This window comes from Myotis davidii, unplaced genomic scaffold, assembly GCF_000327345.1.
Source record: "Myotis davidii unplaced genomic scaffold, ASM32734v1 scaffold244, whole genome shotgun sequence".
In the NCBI taxonomy this organism is placed as follows: domain Eukaryota; kingdom Metazoa; phylum Chordata; class Mammalia; order Chiroptera; family Vespertilionidae; genus Myotis; species Myotis davidii.
The window spans coordinates 431,448-442,984 of NW_006294993.1; the positions used below are offsets into that span (position 1 = coordinate 431,448).

Genomic DNA, 11,537 nt, shown 5'->3' on the forward strand with positions numbered 1-11,537 from the left:
TGTCTCCTTCCTGGGGCTCTAGCAGGGCTGCAGGGGATGGGGGTCCACTCTACACTCAGCAAAGCCTAGCACAGATATGGGGGGTTGGGGCCGAGTCTGCCCAGACCCGGGGAGTGGGCTTCCCACACAGGAGGTCCCAGTGGCGTGACCTGGTAGAGGCTAGCCCTCCCAGGCCCTGGCCCACAAGTGCTGCCAGGAGGGCAGGCAGCAGCAGGCCTGGAGAGCTGGCCAGGCTGGAGTTCGAAGGAGGCACTTACCAGGGCCACGGGTACAGGGCACTCCTCAGCCGCCTGGGCAGGCCAGCAGCTCCCAGAGCAGTGGTGTGTGCAGCTCCCCCACTTCCTGCCTGTGTCTCAGATTTCGTCTCAACCCCCAACAGCAGCCGCCACCACCGCTGCAGCCTCACCCAACTGCTGCACCCCAGGTGGGGCCCAGATAACACTCAGTGGGTGTGTGCTTCGAGCCCCCATGGTTTGAGGCTACCTCTCTGTCTCCACCCACAAAGAGGTGGGCACACACTGGGAGGAGACAGGTCACCAAGCACCGGGGGGTAAATCCAGGCTCTCACGCCCATCCACCAGGCCCTCCTGCTCCGTAAGCAGTGCTCTGAGGGCCTGAGCTGGCAGCGCCCCCACCAAGCTCCACAGTCTGTGTGTGTTGGGCCACATGGGAACCCCCCTGGGAGACCAGGGAAGACGACAGTCCCACTGGGCCCTCTGCCTCTGGGCTCACTGGGGACTCCTCCAGCCCAGCCCCACTGCCCCACGCACAGACACCTCTCCCCACATACCACAGCCAGCCGCGCCACCACTAAAAGACAGCGACAAAGTCACTTTAATGTCCTTGATAAGCAGACACTGGCAGGGGGGCTCTGTGGGCACGTGAGCATCAAGACGTGACCCCTGTACCCAATCTCCACTCAGCAATGTCCGCACACCCCGGCCTGGCAATAGGCTGACCGTGAGGTCTGGTCTGGGGGTGGTCCCTCTTCTGTCGGCATCTAGTTATTGGAGGACAGCAGGTCTTCCGGAGGCTGTGGGAGCTGGAGCCGAGCCCTGTCCCTGGCACATGCTGGGCTCTAGAACTCTGTCATCTTCTTGTGGGTGTCCGCCTTCCTCTGCTCCCGCTGCAGGCCCGCTTCCTGGGCCCGGAGCTGCCCCAGCTGCCGCTGGGCTCCTGCCAGCTTCTCCTGCAGCTGGGCCACGGTCACGCTGTGCCTAGAGAGAGGCTGCCACTCAGCAGGGGCTCCCGGGCCACTGCTACAAAGACCCCAGGATGCTGTGGCCCCTGCCAGGCACCCTCCCACCATGCAGACCCTCCTCAGACCCAGCTCACCACCTTCAGGTCAGGGCGACATCCTGCAGACGAACTGCACTGGGCGCCCAGAGCAGGGCCGGAGGCATGGCCACCCTGGGCCCATCCTCTGCCCCAAGTTCAGCCCCACACATACCGGCCAGTGTTGCGGGCGAGGGCCTCCTGGATGCCCCGGATGTCCCGCTGGGCCTGCTCAATCTTCTCCTCGGTCTGGAAGAGCCGCAGGCTCAGGGCCCTCTTGGTGCCCTTGCTGGCATGGTACAGCTCCTTGCCACTTCTCCTCCCAGGGGTGGCAGCTCCTGCCTCCAGGGTCCCAGGAGCCTGGCCCTGCAGCTTCTCATTCAGAAAGTCAAACACGCTCCGAGGGGGCGGGCGGCCCTCAGGCCTGCCTCCTCTGCCCCGGTATTTTGGGGCCCGACTAGTGCCAGCCTTGCTGCCCTTGGTCCTCTTCTGTAGGATCTCTGCACACTGGTCCAGCGACTTCCCTCGAGGCAGCACCACAGCGTGGATGGGCTCCACCCGGCCATCCGAGTGTCGGCCCAGACCTGGAGGCACACGGGCTGGCACTGCTGCTGGATCCACTCCCACCACCCTGCACTGTGCAGAGGCAACCCAGCCCTGCCCCAGGGCAGCACCCACTCACTCACCCTTGCCAAACTCATAGCCCATCTTGGCGAGCAGCCTGGAGCCGATGCCCCGCGTGTGCACCTCCCAGCCCGCAAAGACAGAGCTGCAGGCCCCGTGGTCGGTGGCGCCGGGTTCCACCACTGCAGGAAACAGGGCAGGGACTTGGCCCAGCTGCACAGGGAACACCTGGGCTCTGGCCAGCGTTAGCCCAAGAGCTCAGTCCTCTCTCCATCCCATGGACACGGGGTTTCAGAAACCACCAACACATGGGACAGTCCTACAGGGATGCCTCCCGTCTTCTTCCTCCCTGACCCCTCAGGGGGCTGGACACTGAAGCTCCCCAGCCCGTGGCTGTCTACAGCCCCCCGCCCCCCGCCCCCATCCACCACTAGACCCCAGGCCCTGAGTGGAAGCCCCAGAAGGAGCTGCTGCTTCCTGCTCTCTGTTCAGCTGGGCTTCCTCAGTAGTGGCCCACCCTCAGGTTGCACCATGGGGGACATGTTTGCACACGAACTCCTTGACGACAAGGGACAGGTCTTTGCGTCTGCAGGTTTGCGGACCTGCCCAGACCCCTCACACATGCTCTCATCCTCCCACCTCCTGTGGGGGCCTCGCTGTCTCTCCAGGCCCAACTAGTGCCCCCTGCTGTGTGTCATGCACTAGGCAGAGCCCCCCTCACCCGCGGTCACGCTCTGCCTTTCTGCTTAGGTGGTCAAAGTCCCCACCAGCCAGGAACTTCCTAGGGAGACTGCTGCCCAAGATGCTCCTTGCCCTGTACCTCTGGCATAGCTGGAATCGTCCGGGTCACCACTGTCTGAGTCAGAGGATACTGCAGGCTCTGGGCGCAGTGGGGGAAGGATGCTGTCCCCCTCCAAAACGGCCTCCTTCAACAGCAGCGAGTCAAACTTGACTGTGTAGTAGCCGCTGTCCATATCTGGAAGCAAGGGCAAAGACAAGGTCAGTGGCTTCACAGGTGGTTGGAGACTCACTGGAAGTTGGGAGCAAGACGGGCAAGGCCGGGGGCACTCTCACTCCTCTTGGGCACAGAGCAGGGACCTGACACCCAACCAAAGGAGTGGTCAGAGGGGATTAACACGTATGAGGAATGGTGGGACCTTCCAGAAGGGCCTGAGGGAGGCCCATGGGCAGCCTCACCAGTGATCCGTGCTGGGTACCAGAGACCATCTGGTTGCTTGGCCAGACATGCAGAACCAGCCTGCAAGGAGCTCAGGTCCGGGTCCTGGAAGGGGCGCAGCTCATCCACAGGGACCACCTGCCCATGGGAGAACCTGCAGAGAGGGCCGCAGGGGCCGGGGCTCAGACACAGCCCACAGGGGGCATGTGAGCCCCAGAGAACCAAGTCTAACTATCTGGGCGTAGCCCTCAAGGAAGGGAAACAGGGAAACAGAACACACACAAACACGCGTCCACACATACACACATACATACCGTTTGTACACATCCATACACACATGTGCACACACTTGTGCTGTCTCACTCTCGCTCTTGGGATGGACATGGCCCCTCTGAGGATGAGACTGCTCTCAGCTTTCTGGGCCAGGGGGACAGTGTGGCTGGCATAGTGCCCCATCGCCTCCACCAGACACAAAGCCCCAGACGCAACCGGGAAGCAGGGCAGGTGTTTGTGTGCTTATGTGGTGAGTCCTCCCCAAACCAATTAGCACAACCCACTTATAACAGTGGTGCCTTGACTTTCAGAGATCAATGCACCAGTGAAATTAAAACTAAAACAGAGAGAGAGAGTGAGAGAGAGAGAGAGAGGAGAGAGAGAAAGAGGAGGAAATGCGAGGATTGCAACCTTTACTTTGCCAAATAAAGACATGAGAAAACCAACCACAAATCAACCCGTATGTGCCATCACTTCCAGAGGAAGTTGCTTTAACCAGGAGAGCAGCCAGGCCTGGCATCTGCCCATGACACGGGGCCATGCTGGGCACGGCTGTTTTTGAGGCAGGAATTGGTGGTGACAAAGAGGGAGAGGGAACAAAGGCGGAAGGCGTTTGTCTGGCAGATACAGAGGGTCTCAGGGCAGCTCCTTCTCACACCTGGCTGTCCTCAGGCACCCAGGGAGCTGCCAATGGCCGAATGGCACCAGCAGCTTCAAGTCTGGGCTCCAAATGGACAGCAGTAGAGTCTGTGGTTAAAACGCCCTGATCAAACGAGAAGCAAAACCGCTTGTTCAAAAGGGGGGACTAAACCCAGGTGAATGCAACCAAATACCGCCTTGGAGACACACACACATTCAGACTCACCCATGCACACAGATAGAGGCCTACATCCACAGACACCACCACTTAAACCTCTCTATAGGAACCTTCAGCAACATTAGAAACCTTAAAATTTGGTACATTCCTTAAACCTAGCAAGCACTTCAAAAAATTTTTGTAAAAAATAATGGAAGTATGCAAAGATTTAGCTATAGGGATGTTGACTGAATACTAAAGACTTAGAAATAGCCTACATTTCCACCCACGGGAGTAGTTAATGGCAAATCTATGAAATGGTTTGAAGCCTAAGAGAACGGGGTAAACTGACAGATGGGATGAAGAGAGCTCGACGGGAGCTGCACGCACACAGAAAACTTCACATTTAACAGGAAGTGTTAGAAACGAGTCAGGAAAAGAGGGACTGTGCGTTTCATAAGGAAACAACTTAAAATTGCTTTTTCATATTTAAAAAAAAAAATTTGCCCAGCCAGTGTGGCTCAGTGGTTGAGCACCGACCTATGAACCAGGAGGTCACGGTTTGATTCCGTCAGGGCACATGCCCAGGCTGCAGGCTCAATTCCCAGTGTGGGGCGTGCAGGAGGCAGCTGATCGATGATTCTCTCTCATCATTGATGTTTCTATCTCTCTCTCCCTCTCCCTTCCTCTCTGGGGGAAAAAAAAAATACACACACACACACACACACACACACACACAAACACCTCTAAAATATATTTAAAAATTAAAAAAAAACACACAACTCAATCGCCACCTCACAACAGTCACAGAAACACATGCCAGAGTCTCAAACATGTGACCCCGAGAACAAGCTTAGGACCGCATTCCCCGAGTCCAGCTGGCCCAGTGCAGAGGGACTGAGCCTTTGCCACAGGAGAGCAAGGCTAACACTGGGCAAAACTGTCCAAACGCACAGCTTCTGAGCTCTGGAAGCTGACGGCAGCAGTGATGCCTGGATGGGGGTGTCTGCAGCATCCCCTGCAAAGCAGCAGGCGCAGAGGGTGGAAGTGGGGAAGACGGTAAAAACCAGGGCCTTGTGGCTAAAAGTGATGAAACCAATGAAAACTACCAGAGAACGGACAGGTCTGAAAGGGCCGCAGAGGGCTCCACTCTGCGCGCATCCTTTCTATGGAATGTTGCGCATGAATCAGGAGCTCTAAGACGTGCCAGGACAAAGGAAAAGTGGGGGTGAGGGGGCGCTGAGCTAGGAATGACACTCCCAACTCACATAGATGGACTGGGAAGGAGGTGTTTGCGCACAGTCTCCGACTAAGTTCTGGCGGACCACTCAGCTGCAGAGTACTGCCTAGGAAGCCAGATTGAAAAGTAAAATTAAATGTAAAATCTGAGCAGAGCCATCAGAGGCTGCACACTAGGGCAGTGGGCAGACTGTAAGTTAGGTCCAGAAAATGTACCAACATAAAACATTGGGAAAAACAATTCAGAATCCAGAGTTCCTAAAATATATCTGAAACGTCCAGTTTTCAATAAAAATTTATGAGACATGCAAACCAACAGAAAAGTGTGACCCATATTAAGGAAAAAAAGCAGTTGATAGGGTCTGACTGAGTGGGCCAAGATGGTGAATCTAACAAAGACTTCAAGGTAGAGAGTATAAGTATGTTAAAGGAACTAAATGACAGTATAATGATGACGATTCAATAAATAGGGCATCTTAAAAGAGAAGTATAAATTATATAAAGAATCAAATAGAAATTCCAGGGCTGAAAAGTCAATGCTGAAATGAGAAATCACTCAGTGGGACACTCCGGTCACCAGTCTAGCATATAAGAAGTGAGGAAGTCATCCCTCTGTCCTAACAAAAAGTGCAATGAGTCCAGCCAGCGGGGCTCAGTGGTTGAGCGTTGACCTATGAAGCACGTCACCAGAGACCTAGGTTTAAGAAGAGAGAATTATTCATAGGTATTAGAAAGCTTCCCTTCATTACTCACCACCATGTCACTAATGGCCTGTTTATAACAGTTCTTTGTAGCCAGTACTTTGTGTCTAGCTATCAATAAAATAATTACAAAGCACACTAAAATATACTGTATACCAAAATATGGATAATAGAATCCTAAAAAAAGAGGGAGAGAAAGGGACAGAAATAATGTTTGCAAAATTGAAGAATAATGGCTGAAAGCTTCCCAACTTTGATGAGAGATATGAATCTATACATCCAAGTAGTATAAAGTAAAAGAGACCCACACCAAGACAAACTGCTAAGACCCAAAGACAAAGACAGCATCTGAAGGAAGCAAGGGAAGTGGCTTTTCAGGGATGAGGATCCTCAGTAAGACTAACAGCTGATTTCTCATCAGAAACTATGGAAGCCACAGGCAGTGGGATGACATATTTAAAGTCTTGAAAAAAAAATGCTGTCAGACAAGAATCATATTTCTGGCAAAACTATCCTTCAGAAATGAAGGAGAAATGAAGACATTCCCATGTAAACAAGAGCTGAGGGAATTTGTCACTGGTAGACTTGCCTACAAGAAACGCTAGTCTGGCTGGCGTCGCTCAGTGATTGAATGTCGACCTATGAACCAGGAGTTCATGGTTCAATTCCTGGTCAGCCCACATGCCCAGGTTGCGGGCTCGATCCCCAGTAGGGGGCCTGCAGGAGGCAGCTGATCAATGATACTCTATCATCATTGATGTTTCTAACTCTCCCTCTCCCTTCCTCTCTGAAATCAATTAAAAAGAGAAATGCTACAGGGCATTCTTCAGACTGTAATGAAAGGACAGACACTGGTCAGTAACTCAGGCCGTATGAGCACTGGAAGAGGTAATCAGAGGCAAACAGAAGAGCAGTATTAAAATTTTTTGTTTGCAACTTTTTTTCCTATGTGGTTTCAAAGACAAATGTATAAAGCAGTAATCACAAACCTACACTTCTGGGCACACAATGTATAAAGGTGTAATTTGTAACAGTAACAACATAAAGGGGACTGCATAGTAGTTTTGTGTCCTACTGATGCTAACTCGGTATTGATTCAAACTAGACTGTTGTAAATTTACAATGTTAATCACAATTCCGAGAGTAACCATTAAGAAAATAACACAGAATAGAGGGTGGGGCAAAAGTAGGTTTAGAGTTGTGAGTATGTGAAATACAGAGTTTATTCTTGTATTATTAGTTATTAATTTTTGTATTATTTTCCATACAAGCAACTGTAAACCTACTTTTGTCCCACCGTGTTTGCAGAAAAGGAGAAAGGAATCAAAATGTTACAATAGGGACCTAGCCAATTTGGCTCAGTGGATAGAGCATTGGCCTGTGGACTGAAAGGTCCTGGGTTCAACTCCAGTCAAGGGTGCGTACCTCAGCCCCAGTCAGAGTGCATGCAGGAGGCAACCAATCTATGTGTCTCTTTCACATCAGTGTTTCTCTTTCTTTGTCTCTCTCTGTCCTTGGGTGAGGATTGACAACAACAAAAAGACAACAGTGGAAAAAACAAACACTAAAAAGGCTGTAATGGAGGAATTGAGAAACAAAAAGATGAGACACATAGGAAAAGAAAACTCAGAGGCAAGTCCTTGCTTATCATAATTATTTATTTTGCATACTGTTCTTTTTTAATTAAATGTTTTTACTGACTTTAGAGCGAGGAGAGGGAGAGAGAGAAACACTGATGAGAGAGTAACATTAATAAGCTGCCTCCTGCACGCCCCCTACTGGGGATTGAGCCCACAACCTGGGCATGTGCCCTGATTGGGAATTGAACCAGTGACTTCTTGGTGCATGGGACGATGCTGAACCACTGAGCAACACCAGCTGGGCTAACTTTATTTTAAAAAAATATTTTTTATGTTTTATTGGTTTCAGAGAGAGGAAGGGAGAAGGAGAGAGAGAGACGGAGCCCGCAACCCGGGCATATGCCTTGATCGGGAATCGACCATGGCCTCCTGGTCCATTGGTCAGTGCTGAACCACTGCACCACTCTGCCTGGCCTTTATTCTTATGTTTAACTTAAAAAATAATTCTCACCTAAGGATATTTTGTTTTTTTAATATTTTATTGAGTTTTTTACAGAGAGGAAGGGAGAGAGATAGAGAGTTAGAAACATCGATGAGAGAGAAACATCGACCAGCTGCCTCCTGCACACTCCCCACTGGGGATGTGCCTGCAACCCATGTACATGCCCTTGACCAGAATCGAACCTGGGACCCCCCAGTCCGCAGGCCGACGCTCTATCCACTGAGCCACACCGGCCTCGGCTGTTTTGTTTTTAATAATTCTTTATTGTTGAAAGTATTACGTGTTCCCTTTTTTCCCCCAAGGGATATATATTTTTTTAATTGATTTTAGAGAGCAGGAGAGAGACAGAGAGAAAGAAAAACATCTATGTGAGAGAAACATCAGTCAGTTGCCTCTCATATGCGCCCAACTGGGGATCGAACCTGCAACCTTTTGGTGATGGGAGGATGCTCCAACCAACTGAGCCACCGGGCCTGGGCTTGGCAACTACTTTAAATGTCAATGGATTAAACCATGGATTAAATGAAATAAATTAGAAGGATGGATTAAAAGATTATTCAATTCTATGCCTCTATAAGAGACTCATTTTGTGTCCAGATAGGTTGAGAGTGAAAGGAAAGATAATCCATGTAAATCCTATATAATAAAAGGCTAATATGCAAATCAACCAAATGGCAGAACAACCAGATGCTATGATGTGCACTGACCACCGGGGGGCAGACGTTCAACACAGTAGCTGCCCCCTGGTGGTCAGTGCACTCCCACAAGGGGGTGCACCGCTCATCCAGAAGCCAGGCTCACAGAGCCTCTCCCACCTAGCAGTGGTGGGAGCCTCTCCTGCCTCTGTGGCAATGCTAAGGACATCTGCTCCTGGACTGCAAGAGGGCGCAGGCCAGCTGAGGACCAGACAGTGGTAGCTGAAACTACTCCCCCATTTATTATTATGTAAATCCTTGCTGATGGGCTAGTCTGCCTGTTGCCAGGGGTCACCTGCCTAAGGGCTATGCTATGGGTGTATCCCAGAATCAATAAAAGCTTGGTGAGGCCTGAGCACGGGAGGAAGCCCTTCCTCCTGAGTTGGACTTACTCGCCTGGTCCCCCAATATTTCCAAATTATCTAGTGTCTTTTCTTTTTCATTTGTGTGCGGCTCCGCTTCCAGGTCCTGAACGCTGATCCACGCAGGACGTGGAGGGAAACATTTACCAACATCTGGCGCCCAATGGGAAAACAGGAACTGAAGGTTTCGCTAGAGCGAAAAAATGAAGTTTCACCGGCAAGGTGAGGAACAAAGAATTCACCATAAAGGTAGGCACCTAAAAAGGTGGGGGGATATTTCACCGCACACAAATGCCCACAATCAGCTACAGTGGTCCGGAGCTGTAGGCGGGGTGGGAACGTTTTCTTAACCAGGCTAATGGGGCAGGATTCGGCTTTAAAAAAGTAGATTCGGCCTTTAAAAAATTAAGAAACTTTATTATAGACTTTTGATTTGCATGTTTAAGGAGTTAAAATTTTAGAAGGTAATCTCATAGTTTTTGCATATTATAGAACATAACCCTTGGTTTCTTGAAAAAGGTACATTTGATCTTGAAAGCTTGCCAAAAAGTTAGTCGGAACTTGAAAAAAGCTCAGCAGCAGAAAGAACTTACCTCAAAAAACTGTTTTTCCATGGGGAACACAATATTGCGTTTGCTAGAGCTTTTAGAGAGGCTGAGGAGGAGCCTCCTCGCCTGGTTCCCTCCGCTCCTCCCAGAGAGGAGCGGGAAGAAAAGTTGGAGGAATGGCCTTCACGGCCCCCTCCACCTCCACCTCCATGTCCTAATCCTGAAATGATTAATTTGCCGTTAATAGAATCACCTGTGCAAAAAGCCATCCGAGAAGGATTGAAGGACATGCCGGTGGAAGAAAGGCTTGCATTTCCTATCATGCAGATAGCTGACCCTCAGCGCCCGAATCAGATAATAAGACACCATGTAAAAATTGACTTTAAAATGATAAAGACCTTACGTGAAAGTGTACTTCAAAATGGTCCAACGGCTCCTTTTACAGGAGAAATTATGAATAATATTTCTGAAACATTCTTAATTCCTTATGATTGGTATCTCTAGCTCGTGCAACTCTGGATGGAGGAGATTATTTACTATAGAAAGGAGAATTTTTGGAGAAATGCCAAGAGCAAGCTCATACAAACCGCGGGCTGAATGCTCAAATAACTTATGAAATGTTAGCAGGACTGGGACAATATAATGACGTGCAGAATCAGTTAAATTATGTGCAACTGGCATATGAGCCAATTAGAGCTTGTGGAAGGAAAGCGTGGTGGGTTTTACCAGCAAAAGGGGACCCTGAGGGAGCTTTTAGTAAGTGCATGCAGGGGCCTTTAGAATCATTTTCTGATTTTGTGGCTCGTCTCACTCGAGCAGTGAGACGACAGATTCAACATGAGATAGCAGGAGACATTTTAGTTCAGCAATTAGCTTATGAAAACGCCAATGATGATTGTAAGAAATGCCTGGTGCCTCTGAGAAATGGTAGTACCATTACAGAAATGATTCGAGCATGTCAGAATGTGGGGTCAGGCACTTTTTAAGCGAATTTACTCGCTGCTGCTGTAACCGTAGAAAATAAAAGGTGTTATAACTGTGGGAAAACAGGACATTTTAGAAAAGACTGTAGGCAACTAAGAAGGACACAAGGTGGCGCTCTAGGGAAAGGCGCGAACATCCCGCCTCCTGAGCTGAACAACACAGATCCAACCTCTCTGTGTACTAGATGCCAGAAGGGCTAGCATTGGGCCGGCCATTGTAAATCGAGATTCCATAAAAATGGGCAGCCATTAAATCAAGACACAGGGTATGGCCAACCAAAGGGAAACGGCCAGAGGGGCTTCCCCCAGCCCCGTCGTTAAAAGGGGAGATCTGCCCTGCAAAGCCCACAGTGGACTCTGATTTGGGCCACTCAGGGGAGCGCAGGCCTAGATCTTAACAGTACCATAGCGGTCCCTTTGATTGCTCAGATATTACTTTTACCTCATGTTCAGCAAGGCGAGGCCATAATCAGGAAAAGAGGGGCGCAAGGGTTTGGAAGCTCAGACATCTATTGGATACAGGAAATTAGCAAAACCCGTCCTATGATTAATTTGAGAATAGAAGGAAAAATGTTTAAGGGCCTAGTAGGCACTGGGGCGGATGTCAGCGTTATCAGCAAGGAATTCCGGCCTCCAAGTTGGTCCGTGGTAGAAGCTATGGACTCAATTAGGGGGGTGGGAGTTCCTGACAACACACAACGTAGTGCTGCAGTCTTAAGGTGGCAAGTTGAGGAAGGACAGACAGGATGGCTCCAGCCCTACATTGTCTCTGGAATTGCAGT

At 50.3% G+C, this 11,537-nt stretch overlaps 2 protein-coding genes across 4 annotated transcripts in view; both read right to left on the reverse strand.

Annotated features, from left to right (window-relative positions):
• LIME1 (Lck interacting transmembrane adaptor 1) overlaps positions 1-714 on the reverse strand; it is a 2,837-nt gene extending 2,123 nt beyond the window's left edge. For both annotated transcript variants that reach the window (XM_006769512.2, XM_015567691.1), the window contains exon 1: positions 258-714. The gene's annotated coding sequence lies outside the window, so the exon portion shown is untranslated. The remainder of the gene's footprint in view (positions 1-257) is intronic.
• Positions 715-816: 102 nt separating this feature from the next.
• Positions 817-11,537, reverse strand: part of ZGPAT (zinc finger, CCCH-type with G-patch domain) — a 22,264-nt gene continuing 11,543 nt past the window's right edge. The window contains exons 2-6 of one of the 2 annotated variants that reach the window (XM_006779647.2): positions 3,097-3,230; positions 2,720-2,875; positions 1,962-2,081; positions 1,451-1,859; positions 817-1,217 (exon numbers count right to left, since the gene is read on the reverse strand). In XM_006779647.2, coding sequence (XP_006779710.2) covers positions 1,079-1,217; positions 1,451-1,859; positions 1,962-2,081; positions 2,720-2,873 — 822 coding nt within the window. In that variant the 5' untranslated portion in view covers positions 2,874-2,875; positions 3,097-3,230 and the 3' untranslated portion in view covers positions 817-1,078. The remainder of the gene's footprint in view (positions 1,218-1,450; positions 1,860-1,961; positions 2,082-2,719; positions 2,876-3,096; positions 3,231-11,537) is intronic. The other variant, XM_015567692.1, reaches the window with a different exon arrangement.